General features: G+C 37.2%; 1 protein-coding gene and 1 long non-coding RNA gene across 9 annotated transcripts in view; one reads left to right on the forward strand and one right to left on the reverse strand.

The window, feature by feature from the left end:
• The window catches only part of LOC112546681 (uncharacterized), a 141,124-nt gene extending 118,377 nt beyond the window's left edge, over positions 1-22,747 (forward strand). Inside the window, exons 4-5 of the long non-coding RNA XR_012904275.1 lie at positions 14,907-14,973; positions 15,764-22,747. This is a non-coding gene — a long non-coding RNA (uncharacterized LOC112546681). The remainder of the gene's footprint in view (positions 1-14,906; positions 14,974-15,763) is intronic.
• The window catches only part of SORBS2 (sorbin and SH3 domain containing 2), a 261,132-nt gene that overhangs the window by 39,656 nt on the left and 194,209 nt on the right, over positions 1-27,267 (reverse strand). For 4 of the 8 annotated variants that reach the window (XM_075930308.1, XM_075930310.1, XM_075930309.1 and 1 more), the window contains 4 exons: positions 20,939-21,022; positions 19,244-19,300; positions 11,311-11,357; positions 8,266-8,444 (listed from right to left, as the gene is read on the reverse strand). In XM_075930308.1, the coding sequence (XP_075786423.1) occupies positions 8,266-8,444; positions 11,311-11,357; positions 19,244-19,300; positions 20,939-21,022 (367 nt within the window). Of the gene's footprint in view, positions 1-1,958; positions 3,543-8,265; positions 8,445-11,310; positions 11,358-19,243; positions 19,301-20,938; positions 21,023-27,267 lie in introns of all 8 variants that reach the window. The other 4 variants (XM_075930315.1, XM_075930313.1, XM_075930312.1 and 1 more) reach the window with 3 other exon arrangements.

A 27,267-nucleotide genomic window follows, 5' to 3' on the forward strand; every position in this document is an offset into this window, starting at 1 on the left:
TGGCTCCATAGATCCTTCCCTATCCTTGCATATCAGCACAGCAAAGGGCAGGAGTTTGCTGATAATGTGAAGTGTAGAATTTCACTATTAGTATATTATGAAAAGTGCATTTTGTATAAAACATACAGCTCAACTAAAAATAATGTGGATTGCAAAAAATTATTTTAAGAAATGCACAAATAGAGGACCCACAATAGTAGAGTTCCTGTGATCATTATATCTAGAAGAAAACATTTTGGGGGCTATATTTGAAAAATAGGGATAGATTCTGCTCTCATTTCACTGTAAATCTGGGGTAAACTCAGTGACTTTGAATTTGTGCAAATGCAGATGTGAGTTGCTTCTAAACCTTTTATATGTATTTCTAATTCAGTGTATAATGACTCATTATTCAATGCCAATAGGTAATTAAAGATGTTTCAAACCCATGACTAATGAAACTAATGATATTATGCAAGAGATTTTACCCACTCCATTATATATTTTATGTATCTCATTAAGATCGCACAGCAGTAGCCTTGCAGAATTCACTCAATATTTTTTTGGCAAATGTGGCACTAGCAAAAATTTCACCACAGGACATGAAAATTAAAGAAAAAATAAGAGGTATATACTGCACAATTTATATAATAAAGCCATAGATTTCCCCCATCTTCAATTACATGATTTCAGGAATAGCCTTATAAACCTGTCATACTAAGACAGCACTAAGGAGGATATATCTAATACAGAATTCTTTGGAAGTCCATTTATTGTGAGTAGTCTGATCATTTTTTAAAATAAAAACTCAGGCTTGAAATGTCTTTACAAAGGCATTTAACTCTCTCAGTCTTCCAGTAGAAACATTTGTGCACACGCTGTTACAGTGATTTGCTTACTCTGAATTTCATGATAAGTCAAACTTTTAAAACTATTTTAACCTCAAGCAATGATTTTTTTTAAAAAGAAAATGGAACAATAAACTCATATGAAATGTAAAACTTTTATATTATGTATCACAAATAGCTATGTAAAAATAATACCCTTTCTTGATTATGACTTTTGTATGGTAAACTGTTACTTTAAACTGCATAAGTAAATATTCAAAAATGAAAGGACAAAGGGTTGGAAATCTCCCTTTCAAGCGAAATCAGTTTTTATTCCTATTCGCCTTGACAGTATCCTTCAAGTTGTGATTATTTTAATTTTTTGTTTACCTTTTCAAAGAGACAGGGTATCTCCTGAATTTAATAGAGACATTTAAAATATAATAAAAAGATCTAATTTCGCTGCCACAGAAATTGCAAAGTGTATTGATCAGTGGAAATGAAACTTTTAATATAAATAGTCTAGAGATCTAGTCACCAAAAAGTTGCATTTCTCCAAGGTAGCACATTTTTGTGACAATTTTATAAAATAGACAGAATTCATTTAAAAATGCTCAGATTTTCATATTTACATAAAATATTGTTAGCATGACATCGTTATTATTAATAATAATAATGTGCAGTGCACATTTATTATAAACAAAATGGAAGAGCTATTGTACTTTTCCAGATGCCATCCCATTATGATGTATATATTTATTATACTGTGAAGCACGTTTAATCAGCAGAAAACTTTTGTTCTCCTAAGACTCCAACTATTGAAAACAGGGATCCACCCTCAATTTTTTTTATTTTACAGCATTATAATATTCTGCTGTATTGCTCACCTAATTGTAAAATGATGCTGTCCCCATTTGATAACCAGATTTCTATACTGTTGTGGATGGACAACTACTTTATTCATTTTATATTATGTATCACAAATAGCTATGTAAAAATAATACCCTTTCTTCATTATGACTTTTGTATGGTAAACTGTTACTTTAAACTGCATAAGTAAATACTCAAAAATGAAAGGACAAAGGGTTGGAAATGAAAGGAACAAGGGTGGATGACTTAATCACAAGAATAAAGGAAAGGAAGGCAATGCACCTTGGAAAGACAGTGCACTATCATTGTTTGGGTTGTTGTTGTTGGTTGTATCCATGTCTTGAAAAGAGGCACTAAGAGGTAGTCTTCCACAATCATTTTGGTACAATGGACAATGAATGGCACCATCTTGAGGCAGTGGATGAAAAGGCTGATGCATGGGACTTTTTCTAAGAGCTTTAAGAGATGAATTCCTTTCTGGTATGTCTGGAAGCAGTTCAGTAATAAGTCTGTGTAATATACTGTTGTCAGGCAAACTTCCCCTTCTCTTTTCTGCTTTAATTTGGTCACAGATATCTTTAAGAGCAGAGTCTAGAGCTTCAACCATAGATGATTTGCATTTAGTCTTCTCAGTCTGTTTTTTAGGGGCTGAACTTTTTTTCCTCCGGAAAGGCACTGGACTTACTAGGAATGCTATCTTAGAGAGGCCAGATTCTGATTCTTGTCTCCTTGGATCTTCAGTACTGTCCTGTTTAGCCCTTTCATGCTTTAACATGGTGGTGAAGCGGGTATAGGATGCTGGGCATCGCCCCTTGCAAGAGCCGATGAGATGCTTGTGGTGGTGGTGATGATGGTGGTGATGATGGTGATGGTGGCCTGATCCATAAAAACTCTCGGAGGATGTAAAGGAAAAGTGGTCAAAGTCACTCTCACTACAAAAAGATGAGCCTTCTATCTGGATAAAGTCACTGAGGTCAGAGACCACTCCATCTTGATCACTGTCAGAAAACTCCAGATGTGATCTTTGTGGTTCATCACTGGTCACTTCAATCTGAATTGGCACCAGAGTTTTAGACTTGCAGTTGCGTTGTACTTGAATGCCATGCCTACCTTGATTTTCCTCCTCCAGCAAGGACTCGATAGAAAATCGCCGCTGTGGACATAAGCCATTTTTAGGCAGCTCTAGTGATACTGTTGATAAAGTTTCATCACCTAGATTTGGCATTGATTTTGACTTTTGAATTAATTTTTCAAATTCAGATATCCTGGTAGGCACCATGTCCCTGGGCACCTCTTCAGTAGAAGACTCTCGCCAGCCCTGAAGCATGCCTTTGTGCTGTTCTTTTTCATACTGTAATATTCTGGATTTTACAGAACAAATCACCTCAGAATTCATCAAGTCCTTGCGATTGATGCGGTGCATCTTCTTGTACATTTTTAGAAAACCTGGGGCATCATGTGCAGATCTATGACGAACTCTTGACCGACTAGCACCACGGCTCTCAGGAACATATGGGGATGCCCACGTCAATGAGCAACTGCCTTTGGAATCCTCCTCACAAATGAGAGATACCATACTTTCAGACTTGGCCTGTGCATCAGGAAAACTATCGTGATCATCTGTTAACAGATCGTCACAGCTGCGGGATTTCCGCTTTGGAGAGGCAGTTTCTTCTGTGCTGCTCCAGACTTCTGCATTCTGACGTGTCATTTGCCATCCATTTTTGTAGTGGATTGCCCTTCTTGAATCACTTGGAACAGCCAAATGCTGGCTATAAGTGCTACAATAATCTAATTCATTTGAGGTGTTGTGGTTGTGCAGTGAGTAACTGAAAAGGGACGGGTACACTTTGCTAATATCTCCACCTTTATAATCCATTGAGCAGCATAATAAAAAAGAGACATTGCCAGATATTAACAAGTTCAAAAAGTTGGAAATAACATCAGTAAATATGAGAGAGAACAGAAAAAAGAGAAAACAGTTAGTGTATAGCATTCAAGTATAGTACACACATCGCTAAAGATTAGAAGGGGAAAACAATAATCCATGCTAAATAATTATTTAATTTTCCAATTGTAAAAATTTACTCTATATAATTTAAACATCAGAAATGATTCAGTGCCACAGGTTTCTATTTGTAATAAAACATACTATAGTACTGGATTGTTAAGACAGTGCACATCTGTCCATCAGAAATGCCACATATGAAAAGCACCTTTGGTTCTTAAGCTGGTAGAAAGACAACACAACTACAGAAGATATGATTAAACCAAGTCTAGATCTGAACAAATTCTTATCTCTGGAAGAGCTTGATCCTGAGGCAGAACTGAACTTGGTCTCAGGTCCATCTCAGTGACAGTAACTATAATTAAGGCTAGGTTTTAGTCATAGGTAGTTTTAGTAAAAGTCATGAACACATCATTGGCAGTAAACCAAAATTAATGGTCCAAGGCCTGTTCATGACTATTACAATGCACTCCTAACTAAACCTTGGGCTGGGGGAGAGGGAGCACAGGTTCTCTTGGGGGTGCGGGTGGGGGTGGTCCAGGGGTTTTGCCGTGGGTGACTTGGGAGGAAGCATACAATCTGGGACCCTCTGCTGGTGCTGGGGAGAGAGGTTGGTGGGGCTGGCAGGTTACCATCACTACACAACTTCACACAGCTACTTTGAAATGGCCAGAATATCCTTGCTGCACCTTCTTGATGAGGGAAGGCTGAGGAGCTTTCCAGCCACAAGTTCTGGTTCCATAGCTGCCATTGGCCAGAACTATAGCCAATGGGAACTGCCAGGGCAGAGCCGGAGGTCATGGTGGGATAGCATGCAGAAGAGCCCACCTGGCATTCCCTCCCTTTGGGAGCTGTAGGGACATGCCAGCTGCTTCTGAGGAGCCCTCAAGATAAGCACCACCCCACACTCCAACCCCTTCCCAGATTGAGTGCCCTTTCATATCCAAAACGCCCCATTGGTGGCTGGTTGGCTGGCCCAGGGGCTGCCTGATCTGCTTGGGCAGCCCCGGAATCAGCTACATCATCCAGTGCAGAAATCATGGAATCCATGACCTCTGAGAGACATGCAGACTTTAACCATAATCTGTTGTTTGTACAGCATAGGGATGGGCAATAATTTTTTTATGTGGGGGCAATTCTTAAGATTTTGGTAAGTGGTCACACTTTTCTATGAAGGGAGTGTGGGGTCTGGGATGCAGGTTGGATGCAGAAAAGAGTTCAGGGTAAGGGACTGGGATGCAGGAGAGGGTATGGGATCTACAAGGGAATTTGGGTGAAGGAGGGTGTTACATTCTGGGGTAGGGATTTGAGGCGCAGGGTCCAGGAGACGGTATAGATGCAGAAGAAGATTCTGGCCTGGGGGAGGGGTGTAAAAGGGGATGGAGGATCTGGGAGGGAGCTGTGATGTGGGAGAGGAGAGGAGAAGGGTACAGAGGGTTTGGATGGTGATCTGGGGCTTGGAGTTGGGGGGAGGGAGGGATTGGGGTGTCAGCAGCAGGTTGTGACCTGAAGGTGTTTACCTAAGCAGCTCCCTGGCAGCAGCCCTGCAGGATCCCAAGGCAGAGTCCCTGCCTGCTACAGTCCCAGGCTGTTATGTGTGATAAAACTATGTGATGAATGAGTCTTGAGTGGAGTGTAGCAGGAAGGAACATTACAACAGCAGAATATGTGAACAATGCAACAGTGGGTGTGTGTTTCCTGCAGAAAGTCCCAATCATTTTTTATTTTATTTCACCTGCTTAGCTGACTGTCCTTATGAATGAAGCTATATATGGCACTATGTAACAACTACCTTGAGATGCTAGCCTGCTGTTGAGCTTGCTGATGTGCATTGAGTTTACTTGTCCTGCAAAAGATTCACTGTGTTAACTTAAATGTAGAACTCCACAGTGCAACTTCATAACTCATGCCTTTTTTAGAAAACTTATCTCTCTCTGCTATTAAGAGCAGCCTCATCAGGAGGGTGTGTTCTACTCCTTGGGTGTATTTACAAAACTATCTGCTGCAGGTAAAAATTATTTTTTACTATTTTTTACTCTTCTTAGACTCATAGGACCAATAGAAGAAGTGAGCTGTACTCTACTTCATTTATATTTTTATCAAATTGATATTTTAAATTCCAAACAAATTTTTTTTAAATTGCCTAAGGATTTATAAATAAAAGTCAATGGAATTGTGCAACTAGATGGTATAGTAAAATCTCTCCCAAAGCTGAAAGGCAAGTGATCTTTAACCTATAAAACTACATGAAGGCAATGGATTTGTACAGATTGTCACTTCAGGCATAATCTAAAGACAATAGGATGCATTACACAGGTGTAACTGAAGATATAATTTAGCCTGCAGATTCTAGTGATGTTGTGCAAGAACCAAAGAACCCAACTTGTCTTTGAGATCCATAGTTGAATTTTCATAGCTGAAAATTAGAAAAGCCATATTTTTCTTCTAACTTGAGCAGATTTGAACTGGAAGTCACTGAGAGGTGACAAGTTAGAGTCACTTTTCACAAAAGAAATACTCTGAGTAGAAATGTGTTGAGGCTTCAAAATTCAGTTCAAAGTACTGATTTCAAAGACCACATACGTAGTCTATGTTGGTGAAATCTGAATAAAAGAGAAATCATCTGCTGAATTAGAAACTGGATCTGGATTTCAAACATTTGCAGAGTTCAGGATGCTTGGATCTAGGGTTTTGACTCAGGCTAAGGATGTTAAAATGAAGTTACTTTTCTAATTGAGTAGTTGATAGATTTTTTTAATCGATTAGTCGATAAGGTTAGGCATTTCCATCGCTCAGTCTGGCTTGCACAAGATCCCAGCATAACTTCCCTGATGCTGCTCTGCATTGTAAAGGACAAGAGAGCTGGCGTGCAAAGATGCTCAGTCCCTGCTCGCACGGGTCTCTCATCAATCTGCATAACTTCCCCCATTGCCGCTCTGCATTGTAAAGGACAGGGGAGCTGGTGCGCAAAAATGCTGGTTCAGTCCTTGCTCCAGCAGGTCTCTCAGTCTGCATAACTTCCCCTGCTGCCTCTCTGCATTATAAGGAACAGGGGGATAGTGGGGAAAGTTATGCAGAATGATCAGAGACTTGCGGAAGCAGGGACTGAGCCAGCATCTTAGCACACCAGCTCCTCTGTCCCTTACAGTGCAGAGTGGCAATAGGGGAAGTTATGCTGGGATCCAGTGCAAGCCAGACTAAGTGCTGAAACTTCTTACCTTTATCAACTAATCAAGTAGTCAATAAAAAAAAAAATCTATTGACCACTTGATTAGGAAAGTATCCACATATTAATATCCTTAGTTCAGACCTCTCTTCGTTCTTAGGATTCATTATTTTTACATAAAATAAATTAACTACATAAGTCTTTTAAAGTTAAATTCTGAAATATGTTGATCAAAAATCTTACCACACTTTTTATGGGACAGTCGAGTACTTGACTTCAAGAAATGTAATATTCTAATACGGTTTCATTTCTTTATGAGAGAGTGGACTATAGTATTGCTACTCATCTAAACAATACTAAGTTCTGTGGCACATGTTGTACAGGGATCTGTCCCTTAATACAGAAGATATTCGTGCATTAATTAATGCTCGCTGTGCTGAGATATGCTTGCTGTACGATTACCCATCCTCCAACATATTCTCTATCATTTGCTTGCTTTGTTCACTTGTGTTCTGTTGTAAACTAGACAGTAAGCTCTACACAGGGACTGTCTTTTAAATAAGTTTATAAAATGTCTAGCTCACTAAGGGTCTACTGGAAATATTAGCTATTGTTAGAATACAAATGAATTATAAGAAGAGGGTGACAAAGGAGGTGTAGGACTATATATATTTACTTTCAGTGCAAACACTTACTATAATACTGAGATTCCTTTTGCCTTACTTTAAAAAACAAAACCTGTTTAGTGGTAAGAAAGACTTGATAGATAAGGAAGAGAGGTCTGAATGGTTCTTAATTAAAAAAAAAACCTATCTTGCATAAGAATCAGAAACTATATGGGTTGTATCGAACCCACTAAATATTGAATTTTTGACAAAATCCATCATCTCAATATCAGACTGGGATATCAATTTCTTTTTTAAATTAGTTTCCCAAAATTTATCACTTGCCAAGAATCAGGTTATATAAGTAGGTTTTAAGAAGGGAAGGAAAGTTTCAAGGATTTGTTTGCATGGTAATGATCTTAAATGCTGTTTCTCTTAGTTTACATTCTGTGTATACTGGAAGAATTTAGAAATTACAGTACTGTAATCAAGAAAGCAATGTTTGAAATGTAGATTTATGAAATTATGTTTAGAATTTTACAAATCACATTTTTCACTGATTTGGTTTGAATAAATATACAGTAGATACTACATATGAAAAACAAATCCAGCCTGAAATAACATAGAAAAATAAATAGGTTAGCTTTTTATTAGAAACTAAAGACTATTTGTTTTAGAAGATATACCCCACAGTGAACTGTATCCAAATAATAACATATAATACCTAACAGTTATTACTAACATTTAATGCAATAAGAACTCAGTATTAAACAAGTTTATTGATTGTTTGCTAATTTGTTTGTCTCTTACCTTTCGCTCTTGATGGAGAAGATGGAGAAGAGTTAGTTAAAGGCTTTCTAAGGGTAGTGTATGTGCCCTGCATATCTGCATGGCCTCCACTAGTTCTGTTTGCATTTTGATCACTGTGCACTCTCTGATGACTTACAGCAGGCTCTGACTTCCTTCTTTTTCTGTAGTCACTTGAAGAGCTAAAGAAAGAATGGTATTAGTGCCATTCTAAATCGTGTGAGCAGTGCTCTTTTGAATATCTTCTCTTCAGGGATCGATAAGCTGGCCCCTTGGCCCATTTAACATTTCCAACACTGCATGAAAAAATAGACCTAAATATAACAGGACAAAACACTGTTCACAGGTCTGCCAAGAACTACACACTTTGCAGAGTGAAGCCCAATTTGTTCTAAAGCTGACTACAAAATAAAAATCTATTTTCAGGAGAAGTTTTAGAATTTTGAAGCGATTGCATCATTAAACGTTTTCAAAAGATTTGACCTCTTCTTTTGTTTATTCAAAATTTTTCACACCTTCTCTGATATTTTTATCTAAACTATCAAAAACAATATGATCAAAACGAGTACTGAAACATTTTCATGGCCATTTCAGTAATGTTTTCAACATTTTTTATTAAAAAGGTGGTTAACAACCCTCTACACTTTTCACAGAAAACAAAAAAATTCAACATTATTGATAAGTTTTTTGCATAAAAGATCATGTTTTGACTAAAATACTTTTTGTTTCAAAATTTCCCTCTCTATTTTTTATGTTATATTACTTTCCATGCTTTGCTGCTCTACCAGGAGTCTGGGAAGCTCTACTCTTACAGCCTGTCTTCATGCTGGGAGGCTGCCCCATGAGTTATCAATGGCACAATAGTCATGTTACGTACCTGACCATAACACAGTTCTTCATCTTATACAATGGTGCATGCAAACATTAGCTTTTGACAGGGGATGTGGGTGTATGTTGTAATATTTATTCCAGGGGTGGGTAATCCAAGGCCCAGGGGCCAGATGTGGCCCCCAGCTTGCCTGGATCGGGGTCCCCCCAGGATTGGGGAGCCTGCGCTGGTGCTCTAGCTCCCCACCACACCACCGCAATGCTGGAACACACAAAATCTACCAGCCTGGTTCCCTCGGCTCTGGTGTGTGAGGATTATGTGGGGAGTGTCTCTCTCAGTCGGGGGGCCACATCAGTGAGGGTTTGTTTTGGGCTTTTTTGCTTCTCACAAGTGTAGCCCCCCACTGATTTTTATATGGGTCAGTGGCCACCCAATCCAGTAAAGGTTCCCTGCCCCTGCTTTATTCCATTCAGAGACAGCACCTCCCCCTGCTGCATGGGTGGGCATATTGGCTTGCTCTGTTTAATGTCTCTCTTTGTCCCTACCCTTGCATTGTCCCACTCTTGATTTGCCATGCCTGTTCAGGATTAGGAAGCAAAGGCCTGAACTATTGGCACTGAAGCAGCTATAGCAGTTCTTGTATGGTGTAACTGACCCTGCCTCTGCTTGGGATTACTGTGTAAAACAGCCTATAGGCTTCAGCACCTGCAAATGACCAGTGCCCATGCTACACGGGCTCCCTGCCTGCATTCTTCTCTTTGTCCTGTCACTATTCCCCAGGATTTGTTCCAAGGCCTGCAGCCACCCTTCACCTTTGCTGCTAGCTATGAAGAGCACAAAGGTACAATGATTGTAGCAGTAGTAACTAAGGCTCCCACATAAACAGCACAATCCTGCCCAACCAGCAAAGCTAAGGTTTCAGACCCAGCGACTAGGCTGGAACAGAAATGTCAGTTACATGAAGCAGAATACAGCTACAGTCAGCAAAACTTTCCCAGGTTAGATACTGGGAAGGAATGAAGGGATTACTGAATTCCTTTGGCACAGGAGCAGTAATAAGGACACAAGCAGTTCTCCTCCTCCTTCTCCACAAGAACTTTAGGCCCAGTGCAGACCTGCCTTCATCTCACACTTTTGCTTTTTCCTAACATTTTGGCAGGCTGTCTATACATTTGGCTTCTAGGGCCAGGTCTACACTAGAAAAAATTGCTAGCATAGCTGGCAGATTTGCTGGCATAACTATCACACACTCCACTCACATAGCTCTACTGGTAAAAAAAAGTCCTTTCATCCATGTGGATTATTCTGATTTAAGATATACTATTAAAAACCTCTGAAATAAACTATGTTTAATCTGTACTAGTATATTCGTATTGACAAAGCCAATTTAAGTATAGACAGGTCTTAGAAAGCCAAGCTGTGATGCAAGAAATAAAGAGCAGTCATGGTGTGACCTTAAGAAAGGACAGATTAGAAGAACCCCTTAAAAAGAGTCAGTAGGAAAAAGCGGGATCTCATTAACTGAAGAGCACAGGGATCTTGTTTCAGGATCTAATGTAAGAGCCTAAGTAGATAGATGCATCAAACAGCCACTGATAGTTTTATGTGATGAGGAGAAAATTAGTATAAGATGTTACAGGCTTATTTTTTCAATTTTAAATTAGGTAACAGTAGATTTAATCTGGGGGTTAACACAAGTAGGTGTGAAATAGGGGAGTTTTCAAGTAGGATTTGAATGACATGAGTCTGGTACCACTGAACACTGGAATGGAAGTTCCTGGTACAAAGTTGAGAATGGGAGAAGGATATGAAGATAGAAGTGAGATGGAATCCTTGAGTGGAGTAAAGCAGAGGTGTAATAAAAGTGAGCGCAAAGATGTTGGGAGTAATGTAATATGCAGTGCACTGAAAGTGAGCGATAGAAGCTACAAGTTAATACAGAAGGTGACGGATTCCAGTGGAGGGGTATGAAAGGTTGGGTGTTGTTCTGAGTAGTGAGCAATATCTCCTTCTAAATCAAAAGGAAGAATTGCAAGTGTCTTGAGAACCCACATCTGGTTATTCTCTCATCTCAAAACTGGGGTTCTAAAGGTTGGGTCCCAAGATGTGCTATGCACATCTAGAGCACCCTTAATTCCCACTGACTTCAGGATGCTCAGAAGACCTTCAGCTTCAGGTTGGCTAGCTTATCTACTATACGGACACATCAGGTTTCTTACCTAGAAGGTCTGTCCAGGCCTTTGTCTGAAGGGTGATATAAGGAGGTCTATGAAAACAAATAAATCAATCTATTAATATTTTGCACTAGAAAAAGTGTCACATTTTCTATTGATATTGTCTGACTATTCATTAAATTAGTGACCCTATCATGAGCCCCATAACAATAATAATAAATGTCCTGTGCACTATAGACTTCATGTTTGATAGTATTTCATAACAGAATTTATGCTGTTTTTTAAAAAGCTCCATAATATTTTTATCACACTCTCAATTATATCTTTCAATTTAAAATATCACAAAACAACAATCCAGGACTTTCTAGCCTTTTTCAAAATTTGCTACACTGTGGTCAAAATGGATTTAAAGGTAGAAATACACAAAATCTAAAATATTCATTTGCATATAAGACCCCCAGAATTTCCTATAATAATTACTCACCAAAATATTGATGTCAATTAAAGTTGGAAATTCTTTGTAAATGTAGCTGAAAGGGACATAATTTTGGGGGCCACTTGCTGCCCATCCTAAATTTATTTTAAGAACCATTCTCCCCAGAGAGTCCTAATGCTTTTTCATTATTTAAGTGTAGCTATTGCATGATGCCTGAAAGATGGAATGCAGTGTTCCTCTGAAATATTTTTTACTTGTCAACATAAATTCAATTCTAAATTACAGCTACTTTTAAACCACTCACTTAATAGGTTTCAAGGCTGCAGGCAGAATTAGTTATGTAGCACTAGTTTGTGGTAGCTAGAAAAGAAGTCATCTTGTCCCCATGACACCTCTTTATGGGCACAAAACCAGGTCAATGAAATGTTAAACATTTCATGCTGTATCCTTTCAAAGATGACCTAGTGAACTAAAAATAGAATTGTCATATAGCATTCTATGCTACAGGATCTATTTTTCTCTCTATAGGAAAGTATTGGGTATGCTACAATCATATAGAAAAATTATGGGAGTCTTAAATGCTTTGCCATTGCAAATGTTTTAAAAAATCAAAGTTCTTAAAAATGTAGTCCAACTAAGTTTTGATAACTGACACGTAAAAACACCTCTAGAGGTCGCTCTTTGTTTAAGAAACATTTAGAAAAAGATTTTGCATTACCAAGGACATTCAGCACAGCATGCACAGTCTATAATCAAAGGTATCTATAATACCCGAGATTCTTCAGAGATAATAGTCTTAAATTAGTTTTCAATACACTTCATTCTTTAAAGATTCATATCACATATTGAACAATTCCACCAAAATGCATATTAACGTAAGCTATTGGATTACTCACTAAAGTTTATCACATTTTAAAAGTAGAGAAAACCACACAAATATGGATAAACCATAAACATAATATTGCCTAAAACTTGGACCAAACTGATCCCAAAAATTTTTCCAGACATTTTAAACAGCTTGGTTAAAATGATTTAGAACTTTCTAGATTTAGGTGGGAATGAAAGTTGAGATGAAAGTCATTGAAAGGAAAAGCAAGAATAATTTCAGAGGAAAGCACTTCAGGTTATCTCTGGATGAGGATCAAAACTTGGGCATGTTTATCTGAAATGAACTTTTTGTTATTTTTATCAGTGATTTAGATTCATAATAATTATTATTAATAATATATATTCTATATATCTATATTTACTACTGTAGTGTCCTGAGTCCCCACTTAGGATCAAGGTCTTATTGTGCTAGGTGCTGTACAAACACACTAAAACATAAGTCCCTGTTTCCACAGAACTTACAAAGTAAAGACAAAGATGAAGAGAGAGGATATCATCTACTATACACATTTTTAGTGTATTTGAAAAAAGTTTTGATTACTACAAATACATAACCTATCTTCATCTTGCCCCATCAACTATTATTGCTTTTGCTCTTATATGCATTATGGAAAAACTGGATCCAGCAGATCCTTTCTTATTTACACTGTATAATATAAAGACCATATCCTGCTATCAGTTTTTGTGTACAGCCCTTGGTCAACTGATTTCAACTGGAAATTCCACAAGTGGATCAGTGACAGGATATGTCTGTTAACATTATAACTGTAAGCAAGTCTAGGTTTTATTGGAAAATACCATAGCCTTGTGGAAAGCATATTTGATATGGATATAGGAGAGTTAGATTATAGGCCCAGCTCTGCCACTCAACTGTGGTCTGATATTGGGCAAGTCACTTCTCTGCAAACAAAAAACAGACCTATGTAGCACTTTAAAGACTAACAAGATGGTTTATTAAGTGATGAGCTTTCGTGGGCCAGACCTACTTCCTCAGATCAAATAGTGGAAGAAAATTGGCATGACCATATATACCAAAGGATACAATCAAAAAAATGAACACATATGAAAAGGACAAATCAAATTTCAGAAGGGGAATGATGGGGGGGGGGGGGAGTAAATGTCTGTGAGCTAATGATATTAGAGGTGATAATTGGGGAAGCTATTTTTGTAACGGGTAAGGTAATTAATGTCTTTGTTCAGACCTAGGTGCAAAGTGTCAAATTTCAGTTCAGAGGATTCTCTTTCAAGTCTGGTGTTAAAATGTCTTTGAAGCAGGATGCAGGTAATCAAGTCATTGAGACAATGCCCTTTCTGGTTGAAATGGCAAGAAACTGTTTTTTGTTTGTCATCCTGTCTAATATCTGTTTTGTGGGCATTGATTCTTTGGCAAAGTGTCTGAGACGTTTGTCTTTTTCATATGTGTTCATTTTTTTGATTGTATCCTTTGGTATATATGGTCATGCCAATTTTCTTCCACTATTTGATCCACAAAAGCTCATCACCTAATAAACCATCTTGTTAGTCTTTAAAGTGCTACATAGCCCTGTTTTTTGTTTCAGCTACACCAGACTAACACGGCTACATTTCTATCACTATTCTCTGCAAAGTATGTTTATAAAGTATCGGATATGTTCTGATGAAAAATGTTACAGAAGAGTAAGCTACTGTTATTTTTAGTCACTGCTTGATCTTAATATGCTTATCAGCTCTCGAAGTGAGCAGGTTGAAAATTTTTCATCAAACTTTTTTTTTTAAATGAAAACTGGCTTTTTAAAGGGAAAAAGTTGTTTCCTTCACAATTTTTTGATTTTTTTTTTAACATTCACAACTGAATTTTTTAGCAAAAACAAAAAAGGTTTTGGTTTTCACAGAAAACTTCTAAAAATTGGCAGAAAATTTAGAATTTTTAAAAAAAATATCCATTTAATTGACTAGTTTTCAAAATATATTAATTAGCTGTTCAATTTTGTTCTCTTGCAATTCATTCTGAAATGAAATAGGCTGTAGGACTAAGTTATGTGACTTGTGGGAATGCTGCATGAAAACTGTTCCATTTCTAAATTTTCACTATTTCTGTGTTCATACCATCTAATCTTACCATCCATTCACAGGCAAAAAATAGTGCCAGACTAAGAACACAAGTTTTCTACAGGCCATATAGTCCTACAGCAGGGGGTACCCTTGGAGACTTCTCAGAGTCTCTTTGTTAAAATTGTCACCCCACCAAAGGCAGAGTTAGGGCAATTTCACTACAGCTAATAGAGCTCATCCCTCGGGGTACTATTATAGCATCTCACCAAAGATAACTTCTTCACAGGGGTCAAGCAGTGTCTGAAGAGCAAATTGTATGCTGTTGACATGCAACAGACTTCACCTAATGGCAGGTAATTGAATTCATTTTAAATTTAAGAGGGGAAAAAAGGAATTTATTCCTGTCTCCATCATCCTTCCTCACTGCAGTACGTGCACCAATGGAAAACACGGGCAAATGTTTTTTATTAATCCCATGGTAAAATAGTGGTGGCATACCACTGTACTCCTGTGCCATGCAAGGAAGAGAGCTGTAAATGAAAACAAAATTGGATGCCTACGTACTTGTGCTACACAAAAGGGCTTGTTGGCATGGTGTTACGCCCAATACAACCCCAAAACATATGCAACACAAGAGCTATGATGGAGGACATCAAAAAGCGCTAAGATACCGTAAGAAGTATGTGACCGTAAAAGTAATATGCATGATACCACTGATATTTGGAGTAAGTTATTACAGGAGCTAGGCTTTGCACATTAACATTGCCTCATCCATTGCTCCTGCCAGCTTTGGTTATAAGGTGCTGGGCTGAAACATATATATTCATGAAATAATGGATACTGTGGACCAATGTTCCCAGCGGTATACCTCTATCCACATGGTATGACTGCTTTAGTAATGGCCCTTGCAGTGGAAGATTGTGCCACTATTGTTGGCCACGTACCTGACATTTTCTAACGTTAGGAGCTTACACATCAGTGAAAATAGTTTGCTACAAACTATGTCCTTTTCCCATGGAGCTTTTTATGTACCTATTGTACACACTTTCCCATGAGGGGAGAGCTTTCAGCTCTTACAATATAGCCCTTTTGTCATTCCAACATAAATAATGTTTTAAATTAACCTTTTTTGGTTTCTTACAGACACGTGTTTTTATGCTAAGAATGGAAAGACATTTCTTCCAGGTTTCAATGTTCCAGCAAAAAAATGGGTCTCTAAATCTTGTCATATGGCATAGTAATGTGCTCATTCATTTACTTACACTGTTGCCTGCTGCTAGCAGAATATTGTAAGGCATTTTGAAAGAAATAATTAGTGAATTGGATTAAAAATGAAAAACAGAAATACATGAATTCAGACCAAAACTTCTGAAGCCAGATGAATAAATCAATTTATCTGTAGATTAGAGTGAATTTTACAGTGAGAATCTAGTTCTAATAATCCAGATTATACAGGAAACAAAGCATCACAATGCAATCTCTCCATATGCTATTGAATTTTCGATCCAAATATGTTACAGAGTTAATACTTTAGTGTTTTCATAGATATTAAATCTGTCTATAGAATTCAAAACATTGTCCTTTTTTCATTTTCTAAAAATTTGGAATTAATTTAGAGCTGATGAAGGATACCATGGCATGTTAAAAAATCGTAGGTCAAACTTTTAAAAAACTGTATCAATCTTGAAGGCTTTTTTATTTGTTCCCTGGTTTTTGAACTACAATATTACGAGTCATGCTGTCAAGCTTTTTTCCTGCAACCATTAAGGCGAGAAACTTACTTTTTTGTACAAAAATGGAGTCTGAGATTCTTATAAACTATCTGACTCCAGAAGCTGGGGTTCTAAGAATAATGCCAAATATGGCAATGCATGAAATACACTTTTAAAAATTGGCCAAATACTGAGGCGGTTATACTGACAGTATAGAAAACAAAGCTCTCCATTTAATTGCACAAGATAGTGGACCAAAGACCTCAATTTTGTATGTTTTCCATATTGTCAAGCCTGTTTTGGAAGGACCACATTTATATGATGTTAAGGCAACATTGCTTCCCCACTCAGTTTTGGTCGAAGTCTGACAGCATTCGGCTGTCTAATCTATATTGCACCAATCAGTCATACCATACAAGAATTTTGAACTTGTATGGTTCTAGTTAGAGCTATGTTCATTGCCATGACAGTTGCAGATTAATATCAAAGGTGGATTTTTTGTGATATCCCATTTCCTCTAAAGATCAGAGCAAGACTATCATCTCACATACTATTAGCCAACAAACAACAGAGAGAGTGATGACTTTGAAGAACTTGTGGTGGCCCTTCAAGAAATATAGACTGCGGAGACCAAAATGTACACTTGAGCCAAACCTGAACTTAGGAGAACAGAGCCTATTAAAAATGTGAACTGTAACGCCATGTTTTTTTGCTACTCAGCACTAAAGCCTGACTGGATGTGATGTAGGTCAATAGAAGAGTCCATCACAATAGCAGTCCCTATGAATAAAGACTTCTCAAACTTTGTTCCATCCCAGGAGCAGATCATCAGGGCTTAAAATATAGAGGAGGTAGGACCTTGTCACCAGCCCAAGAAGTCAAAGTCTGGGAAGCAATCTTTGCTAGTCTCTGAAATGCACAGAACATGCACCCTATGTGTGTCATGGTATTTCTAGGGGAATTGTGCCCCCTGAAGCTGGTGCTCCCAGGGGCAATGTCAGTTCATCCTGCCTTCTACTAGAGCCTGTTTAAATCACACAACTGAGCCCTTACTTTTTAAGATTTGTGTTTACTCTCCAACAAAATTTCCAGGCTGCTAAACAAGCTCCCTTCAAGCCACTGAACCACTTTGTCTTACTCCTCTCTTTCTCTTTAGTTTATGTTTAACTCATTTTTGAAGCATTTTATGCATATGAAAGTTGGTATAAGGACGTAAAATACACTTCATCACACTAATTTATACCATAGTTTCACATTTTCATATACAGGATCCTCTAAAAATAAGTGGAGAATATATAAATTTAACTGTTTACAAAGCTCCTGCAGGTGAAACTGTGCATAGGGTGACTGACGGGGAGGAAGTGCCATGTGTGGTAGAAAGTATTAATGTCTTGGAAGGACAGGAACTGGTATCAGTGTTTTTGGCAACACTATAGGGATTCTGTAGTCCTTTCTATGAGTTCTAGGAGCTATCCAATGCCCAGAAAGGCACATCCCTCAACCCACATACACATATTATCTGGGATGTTTAGCACTGCCTAAAGTTTTTGTGTTCCTGTTTTCTATATTGCTACCCAATAAAATGGTAATTTTACAAAATAGCTCAATACAGGAATGAAACTTTACAAAATGATTATGTTTTTCAGCAAAGCATTTCAGCAGATGCGTAAAGTTAAGCATGTGTCTGATTGGTTTCTTGAACAGGGGATGTTTTTCCAAATCAGAGCCTTTATGGTGACTGATACCAAACTAGGAAAAACTGGTAAAAGTTTGTGTGTGTATCCATGAAAATCAGTGTTGATTTTTTGGACATTTGGCATGACTTTGCTCCCCTGAAATTTTGTTTAATCCGCTAAATTTGATAACCCTGTTATTTTTTAATAAAGTATTATTTTTTTAAATATGTTCATAAATGCCTTCAGTGAAAAATATTTGAGGAAATATATCTTCAAGAATCACTGCAATTTCACAGACACTCAATTAAAATAAACCCAGACATTTTCGTAATTTACACATTAAAACAACACAGTTATAAATATTTTACCCAGCTCTACTGGATACAGACTCATAAACATCATATTCTGGGTGATTCAAATGGTTTCCCCCAAGTGTGCCCTCAATTTTCATTTGAAGCCAAGGAGGTTTTGCCAGGTGCCAAGACTAAAAGCAAATATGAATAATCTGCTATGCAACAAACAATGAGGGGTCATGTTTTACTTTTAATCCTTGAAGGCATTAATTTTTTGGATGCGGGAATGGAAGCTTATTTAAGAATCATGAATGACTTAAAATCACATTGTTACATAGGACACTGTCTTGTGCTCAAGCATGGCATGACATGGGACAAAGATTGGATATATGGATCTGTCCGATTTAGTGCAGGGCAATGATACTCCTCTACTTAATTCTGGTATTTTATAATCATGACATCTATCAATACTTCAGTTATTAATTTACAACCACAATTCACTGTTGGTTTTCCTGGCTAGGAAAGCCAATTATAAATATTTCAGTGGAAAAAAAAAATAAGCTCAACCAACAAGATTTTCACTTGAAGTCTTATCATTTGTAAATTCTGTTCTTGTTGACAGTTAATGGTTATCTAAAATCAATGAATAACTCTGAAGAAGCAGGAATGTATCAAGATTTAGAAATGTATGGTTTATTTTATAATTCTGAATGTGACACAGTGGTTTGGGGCTGTGTACTCCATTTCTAATGTAATAAGAATATCCATATGAACTTGTGATCTTGAAAGATATGAAGACAAAGATAAAATTGTGAATTATGAATAGCCCAGGAATTATTGATAGGAAATCACTGAAGATTAACAAAGTCAGGTAAGACTGGTGAGTATCATGTTCTTGTTTCCCAAACAAATGATCTGAACAAGAAAGAATGCTTCATTTACCTCATTGGAAACACCAGGAGAATTGTCTTGAACATAGTCCAAAAGCTTTTTAGGAGGCTGCACCATATAAGTAGAAGTGTAGAGATGAAATGGAGCAGTATCAATGGCAGCAAGGAATGAAACATGTGGAGAAGGTGACATAGTTAGGAACTAAGCGTTGATAGCATCAGATAAAAGAGTGACTCATAAGCAGCAAAATGGGGGTTGACTGGAAGTAAGATTGTAGTACAATAATTTTGCAATACTATCAAGCATCTTAATAAAATGTTAGCAATTTTAGTGAATAAAACTTCTATCTTAAAATATGAATGGTTTAATTAATGCCAACAGTTTAAAAACTTTTGAGATAGAAGAACATAGAATAAAGGACTGAGTATTTATGGCCTGCTAGTGACATTTCTATGTTCAGTTTACATTTTAAAGGATAATAATGACAATAACTATTGATATGTCTCAAGGTAGAGCTTTTTTAGTCTGACTATGCCCTGTGCACATATGGATGAATGATGATTTTAAAAGTTTTAAAAGCTTGATACAATGAGGTTAAAGTTAGTTTGATGAAAATATGAGGAATGTATTGCAGGACTACAAATTAAAAAAATACTTAAGTATCAAATACTGTACATTGTTTGAGTGAAAAAGAAAATTAGGATCTAAATCTTTAAATATAATGTAATGGTTTGAATCAATAAAAATGGGTTTGCAGTCCCCTTCAGTTGCATATACAAGGCTTGCTTCTGCTCTCATTGACATTAAGGGGAGTTTTGTTACTGACTTTTGTGAAAACTGGAGTAAACCCAAAGAGTATGCAGATGCAGGTAGATGTTTATCTTAAATTAAAGCTAATACCTATTGAAGTATAAAATTATATATCCTGCGTGTGTGTAGATGAGACAGACACATGCACACAAAACAGGCATCATTTAAAAATTCAACATTAGTACATTTGTCACCTTAACACTACAGTTATTGTAGATGCCTGTGTCCAGAAATATTGAATTCCCCCTTTTCAACCTCTACCCTCCCAAAGTCAACATTTGTTTCCACGGACACTTGCGCTAACTGAAGTATCTATTATACTTAGGATGAAGATTCCATAATGACAGGCATACCAATGTTGAGTTTCTGAATGGCATTTATTTTGTGTGTGTGCATATGTATTAAAAATAAACATATTCCTTCATACAAAACTAACTTTAGTCTATATGGAAATGTCTTCTCTACTCTTGATAATTTAATTGTTCAAATCTAATCTTTCCAAATGCAAACATTTAGAAAAAGTCATAAACAATTATGTTTTGTAAATGGCTGATATAACATTTAGCAACTTGTATATATACTACTTGTTCTATGTAGCATACACACCTTAATTAGTGATTAAAATAAATGTTTTGGCAGATTATGCATTTTAAAAAGAAAATGGCCCAATGTGTATGCACATTGGACCCAATTCTTCTGGTCTTTCGTAAGTAAAACACCTATGGAGTTCAGTGGATTATTTTCTTGATTTATGAATAAAAAATTGGGCCAATATTGTATAGAAATATATGTTAACATACACGGATGAAGATGTATTATACTGTTGAGTTTAATATCTCTGTCTATCTCATTACATGTCTGTTTAGCATTTGATGGATTGCATTTTAGCAATATATTATCCTAATATTTAAATATTAATATTCTAGCCTCACTTACCGGACATCCAAATTCCAGTTCTGAAAAGAATTTATACCAGGGTTCATTTTCTAAATCTATGTCATCTGGGGTTATGTGATCAATCTGGAGCCGTTGTGAAGGAAAAGGGAAGGAAAAGGCACACACTGAGCAAAGTCTGGAAATGTCATGTCACATTAACACAACACACACACACACACACACACACACACAAAACAAGTAATAGGGAGAAAGGGAATGAAATAAAACCAAAGAATGAAGATGGAATTCTATATGGAACATATTTTTGTTCAAGACTGGTTACAAACTAGTTGTTTTAAAATGCCTCCTTTTTCAGCTTTTTCTTCCATTGGTTATTGCATAATGTTACACCAAATATTAAAGATGTCAAGCACTTCAAAATAATTTTTGAAAAGCTGAGTATTATCTTTGGCAGCATTAACAGTTAGGATCAAAAGCCTAACTGTCCTGCAAAAGAAAGGAGCATAATTATAGAACAAATGTAACGGCTGGTTGCTTGCTTTGTACACAGTGCTTTGTTCGGTACAGTTAATGCCAGCCTACAAAGGTTTCCTGCTAAGAAAATATTTAAATCTGTTTTTCCTTTAGTGTGTACAAAAGAGTGCCCAACTTGACCAGTTGTAGATAGGCACATGATTTTAGCTACATTGCTTTTGCCACTGTTGGGTCTTCTTATAAAAGAAGGTGTGTTAATTTTGTACTTTTTCAACCTGAAGCCTGAAGATAAGCGCACAGCACAGATAAGCGATATGCATCATGCAGGAATCATTATGTTAAAAAGCCATTTCAACCAGTGTAATGAAACTGCCATCTACTTAAATCATCTTATTTGAAATGTATAAAATATTAGTAATTATGGATTCTGAGTGGTTTTGTTTTTTTAAAAAAAACTTTTGTCTAATGCAGACCTTTTGATTTAATTATTTTCTATGAAAATGTTCCCATTTTTCAGCAAAAAATGGGAACTAGTACAAATTTCAGTTCGTGAGCTGCCATCTTGGCCAATGCATCTGAGACTGAATTGAGCATCTCCAAAGTTAAATACATGAGCTGCTACAGCGTCAGCTAAAGAACCCCGACGCTCTGTAGCTCAGGGCTATAACATCTCATATCCTCTGTGCATTGGCATAGCATGGGTCCAAAATATTATAAAGGAAACTGCCCAATGAGCAGAAAAATAATTCTTCATGCAAAAACCACAGTCCAAAACAATGGCAGCTCCAGTGGAATTTTTTAAAAAGCTTTTATTTAAATTATTTCCTAAAGGGTATTGAATTCTTTTGTACAGCCTGAAGTAAACTGTCATGTAGCACAAAGGTACAGTGTAGCCTTAGTTTAAAGTCTCTGACATATAAGCCCCCTTCTTCTTAAACTCATATGATTGTATTTAAAATGTTATGTAGTATGCCAGTTTATCATCTCTCATAAGCTAAGCCAATGCCTGCCTAAACAATGATATTGGTGATTCAGTAGGCAACATTGCCCTGAGTCAAGTTGAATCCAGTGTCTCAAAATGACAATATGGGGCACAGTTTGGGTGACCATTTTTCCCAAAGAGAAAATGGAACAGCCCATGGAAACAGCCCACATACTCCAGCCACTTACTCAAGCCTTGACCTCTCTCTCTAGATAGGGTTTGCCCCAATCTTGCTGTTAGTTCAATTAACAGCACTATTGAGCTATCTAGATATGGTTATTTAGAAGATATTACCATAGCATCTGGACACTATCCAAAAACACAGATTTATCCTCACAGCTCTACTCAGATGTAGAAGAAACATTATTCCAGTTTTACAGATGGGGAACTGAAGCCCAGAGAGAATTTGCTTGCCTGTATCACATACCAGAGAATGAAGTGACTTCTCCTGAATCATGTTCTTAGTCAGTAGACATAAGATCATCCTTCATCTCCATGATATTTATAGTTCAATATTACCACTGAACCACTATAATCTACTGTGATTCAATAAAAAATTACTTCCAAGACTTTAATAGAAAAATTACATTAAATTTGGCTTTATAAATTTCAGATTTGCTACTTTATTTAGGGCAGGTCAACCCTGTGGGCAATATTGACCTAAAGTATGCAACTCTAGCTATGTTAACAGCATAGCTGCAGTCATCATACTTTGGGCTGAGTTGCAGCAGGTTCTCTGGGGGGAGTCAATGGGAGACGTTTTCCAGTCAACTTCCCTTATGCCAGTGAAGCACTGGCGTTGACGAGAAAGCAATCAACAGTCGATTTAGTGGGTTTTATCTAAACCAACTAAATCGATCCTTGGTGGGATCACTGCAGTTCTGATCCTCCCAGTCAGTATAGACCTGCCCTTGGTCTTGAATTAAATATGTCTTTAGAAGATCACAAATTACAGAAGCCTAGTGTATATAATTGAAGAGAGTACAAAGGAAAATATCTAAAAAAAAAAACCAAAACATGAATACAGAGAACTAAGCAGTAGTACAGCTAAGTCTTCATATAAAAGCATCTGGATTAATCAGTTTGTTTCACACCTTTTTATGATTCTGAACTAGATAACCTGGGAAAAAAAGTAAAAAAACTACTGGTTAGTCCTCATTCCCGTATAGTAAGGGCTTGTCTACACAGTGGGGTAATGTGCGCTGTAGGAGCATGCTACCACATTGTGCATTAATTGGGCCACGTATATCCTGCTGGTGCAGTAACACATTGCTGTTTGAAACAGTACTTCATTAACTGCACTAGGGAACCTTTAGCCCAAAACAGGAGGGTCTACATGGTCCAATTAATGAACAACACATTAGAGCATTTTAGAAACTGTATTTCTATGAAGCACATTACCTTATGGCACAGACACATACTCTATAGATTTTTATACCCAAGAGGACATTTTTCTTTCTTAGACACGTATTGGTTCAGGAATTCACAGAATTAACCTACAGTGAATCAGTGTGTCTGGGATAACATTTCCAGTTATACCAAAGTTAGCAGCTGGTGTTCCTTACAGAAAATAGAAGATGGATTAGCCCAGGGGTCGGCAACCTTTTCAAACCAAAGAGCCAAACTACATCAAAATTTGGAACAGGTGGTCAAAGAGCCAGTATAAGAATGCCCATTTGCATGACTGAAAGTATGCAACTTATTATTACTAATAATTGACATGATGATTAATAATAGCATAAATGAAACATTGTACTCAAGGACTTTATTTAATGGGACTTATGCTGCTGCATCTTTTCACACATTTCTTTGAAGTTTACATCATAACTGGTCAAATTCATCCTGAATGCATGCATGAAGCTATCTTCTGTCACTCTTGAGCACAAATTACCTTTGATGTGATTCAAATGAGAGAAAGCTTGCTCACACATACAAGTGGAGCCAAACATTGAAAGTAAGGCCAAGCTGACATTCTGCATGGTGGTATATAGAAGTTCTTTCCAAGATTGTAGAATCAGATTATCATCCTGCTGCAATTTCTTTGTGTCAGCCCTTTTGTGCAGTTTTGTCAATTCTGCACATTGTCAAACAAGACATTCTAAATCAGAATTCAGCGTGGCAAATTTTTCCACCCTGCTTTGAAATCTGCTATTTCCATTTCCAAAATGCTGAGATGACTGTCAAATCTAGTTCCCCCATCGGATGCTTTCTGTGGATGAATCATAAACTTAAAACAGAGCACCGTGTTTGCAAAAGTCAACAAAACTAGACTTGAATACCATCAGGATCGTAGGGTATGTCTACACTACCCCCCTAGTTCGAACTGGGGGGGGGGTAATATATTCATACGGAGTTGCAAATGAAGCCCGGGATTTGAATTTCCCGGGCTTCATTTGCATAAAGCCGGCCGGCACCATTTTTAAATGCGGCTACACACGGCATGGACTAGCTAGTTTGGATTAGGCTTCGGGGTCCGAACTAGCCGGCATTTACAAATGGCGCCGGCCGGCTTTATGCAAATGAAGCTCGGGAAATTCAAATCCCGGGCTTCATTTGCAACTCCGTATGACTACATTACCCCCCCTAGTTCGAACTAGGGGGGTAGTGTAGACATACTCGTAGAAACAAACCCAGCAAGCTACTGCAAATCAAGGCTGTTACTTGGATTCTCTCTCTGAGACAAATCACGAAACATTCATAAACTATCAAAATGTGCCAGTCTGCCCGTCTTAATACCTTTGATGAAGACACAGTCAGTTTTGATTCACATCCAAACACTGCCTGCTGCAGAGTCAGGACTGTATTTCCTTGCCCTTGTAGATTAAGGTTCAATGCATTCAAATGACCAGTAATGTCAATGAGATAGTAAAATTTGAGCAAGCAGTTACAGTCTGAAAGCTCAATGTGTTTGACACACTTCATATCAAAAAATTACTTAATCTCTTTAACGCATAAGGCAAAATGAAACAAAACTTTGCCATGAGATAACCAACGAACATTGTGCATTAGTAGATTGGGGTATTCGGATTTGACATCCTTGAGCAGTGACTGAAATTGATGGTGATTAAGGACTCAGGCAAGAATCCAATTGACAATGTGAATGACCAGTCCCATTACATTTCTGAATTCAGTTCCACAAGATTGAGCACAAAGTGCCTCTTTATGCACAATGCAATGAAAGTTCAGAAGTGGGTGGTTCAGCTGTTCTGAAAAAAATAAGGAATCCCCTGTATTTGCCAACTGCTTTAGGTGCACCATCTGTACACAAAGACAAAAGATTATACAATTGTATTTCTTGTTTACGTAGTTCATCAGAGTTTTAAGGATGTCTTTGCCCCTTGTTCGATTTTTCATTGGTAATATCGCAATCATTTCTCACAGCATCTTCACAAATATATCGTCCCAAAATATACAACTGATTAACACCACAAATATCAGTTGTCTTGTCCAAAGCAAATGAAAAATAAGTAGCTGTACTCAAATTTTGCATTTGTTCCTTGTTGAGTTGATGGGCCATTTTCACAGTTCTGTCATAGACTGCTTTTGCCAATAATGGCATGTCTTCAATTGTCTGTAAGATTTTGTCCTTGTTTGAAACTCATCAAATAGCTCATGGCCAATTTTTAGCATGCATCTCTTCATGAAATCCCCATCAATGAGAGGCTTCCCCTCTCAGATAATGCTGTATGAGCCTGCACAACTTGTGTTTAAGCTCCACCCTTTTTGACCATGCCAGCAGGCTATTTTGTTCAATGTTCATTTTTTGCTGTAGCTCCTCACAGGCTTTTCGTGCATTGCCTTCAGAGTATTTTGTAGCAAATGCTACATGTTTTGCCATGAAATTCAGGGTTGTTGGTTTTGTTTGTTTGTTTGTGAACAGTCTCTCATTTCAAATGAGACAGTGTGGAGATCCATATCTATCTACAATTGCATACAAGTCTGCCCACTCCTTTAGAAAATTTTGATACTCGTCATCTCTCTTCTCTTTGCCATTTTTACTGTTAAGGTGCTACAGAGTTCACCATCACTTATGGTGATTGAAAGATTTCTTGACCAATCCAATAAAGAGAATATACACAACCCACAATGAGTGGAGAGGATGGATAGTTGTTAAAACAAACAGTTAAAAGTGAAATAGACCAAAAAAACCTTCATCTTGACATGAGTAATTATACGTTTTAAAAATTTTGAATTAATGTTTTCATTTTATTTTAAAAAGTTGTGTGAATATTGGGAATGACAAAAGAGCCATAGGTTGCAGACCTCTTGGATTAGCCAGTCACTTGGGTTCTATGCAACATCTCCAAAAACAGGGCGGCAACAGGGGGAAGTTTGGGGCCTTGTGGGCCAGCCCAAAGCAGCTTTAGGTATGGACTTCCTGGCTGTTATGATCCACCAGAGCAACCATCCTCATTCAATCAAAAAATGGGAAAACTTTTCTATTGAAAAAGCTTATTTTACTTGCTTAAGAAATCTCAAGCAATGGTCAAATATTTTTCTCTCTCTCTCTCTCTCTCTCTCACTCACACACACACTTTCTTTAAAGTGGTGACAACTGAGTGCATTTAAAGTAAAAATTGTATTATCACATTCGTCAGCACTGCAGATCTAGTATGAATTACTCTTGTTAATTTTTCATATCAGAAAGTCTAAATTTATTAGAGATGTGTGTCCTCACATGAAATATCTTTGTAATTTTTAAAAAGTGTTTAACCTATGACTATCACCATTCACTTGCTGAAGATTGTCTGTAATTGAAAAAGCTAGTAAATGACCATATCTGTAATGCAGCCACTGAGGGAGAAAAATTACTCAGCAAAATATAATTATTTTTTCACAGAACTGTTTGTAAATTCAGCTTGACAATAACTACTAATTCCTAAGTCAGGGAAATTTTGGTAAATCATTAGAA

Source organism: Pelodiscus sinensis, chromosome 5, assembly GCF_049634645.1.
Source record: "Pelodiscus sinensis isolate JC-2024 chromosome 5, ASM4963464v1, whole genome shotgun sequence".
Classification (NCBI taxonomy): domain Eukaryota; kingdom Metazoa; phylum Chordata; order Testudines; family Trionychidae; genus Pelodiscus; species Pelodiscus sinensis.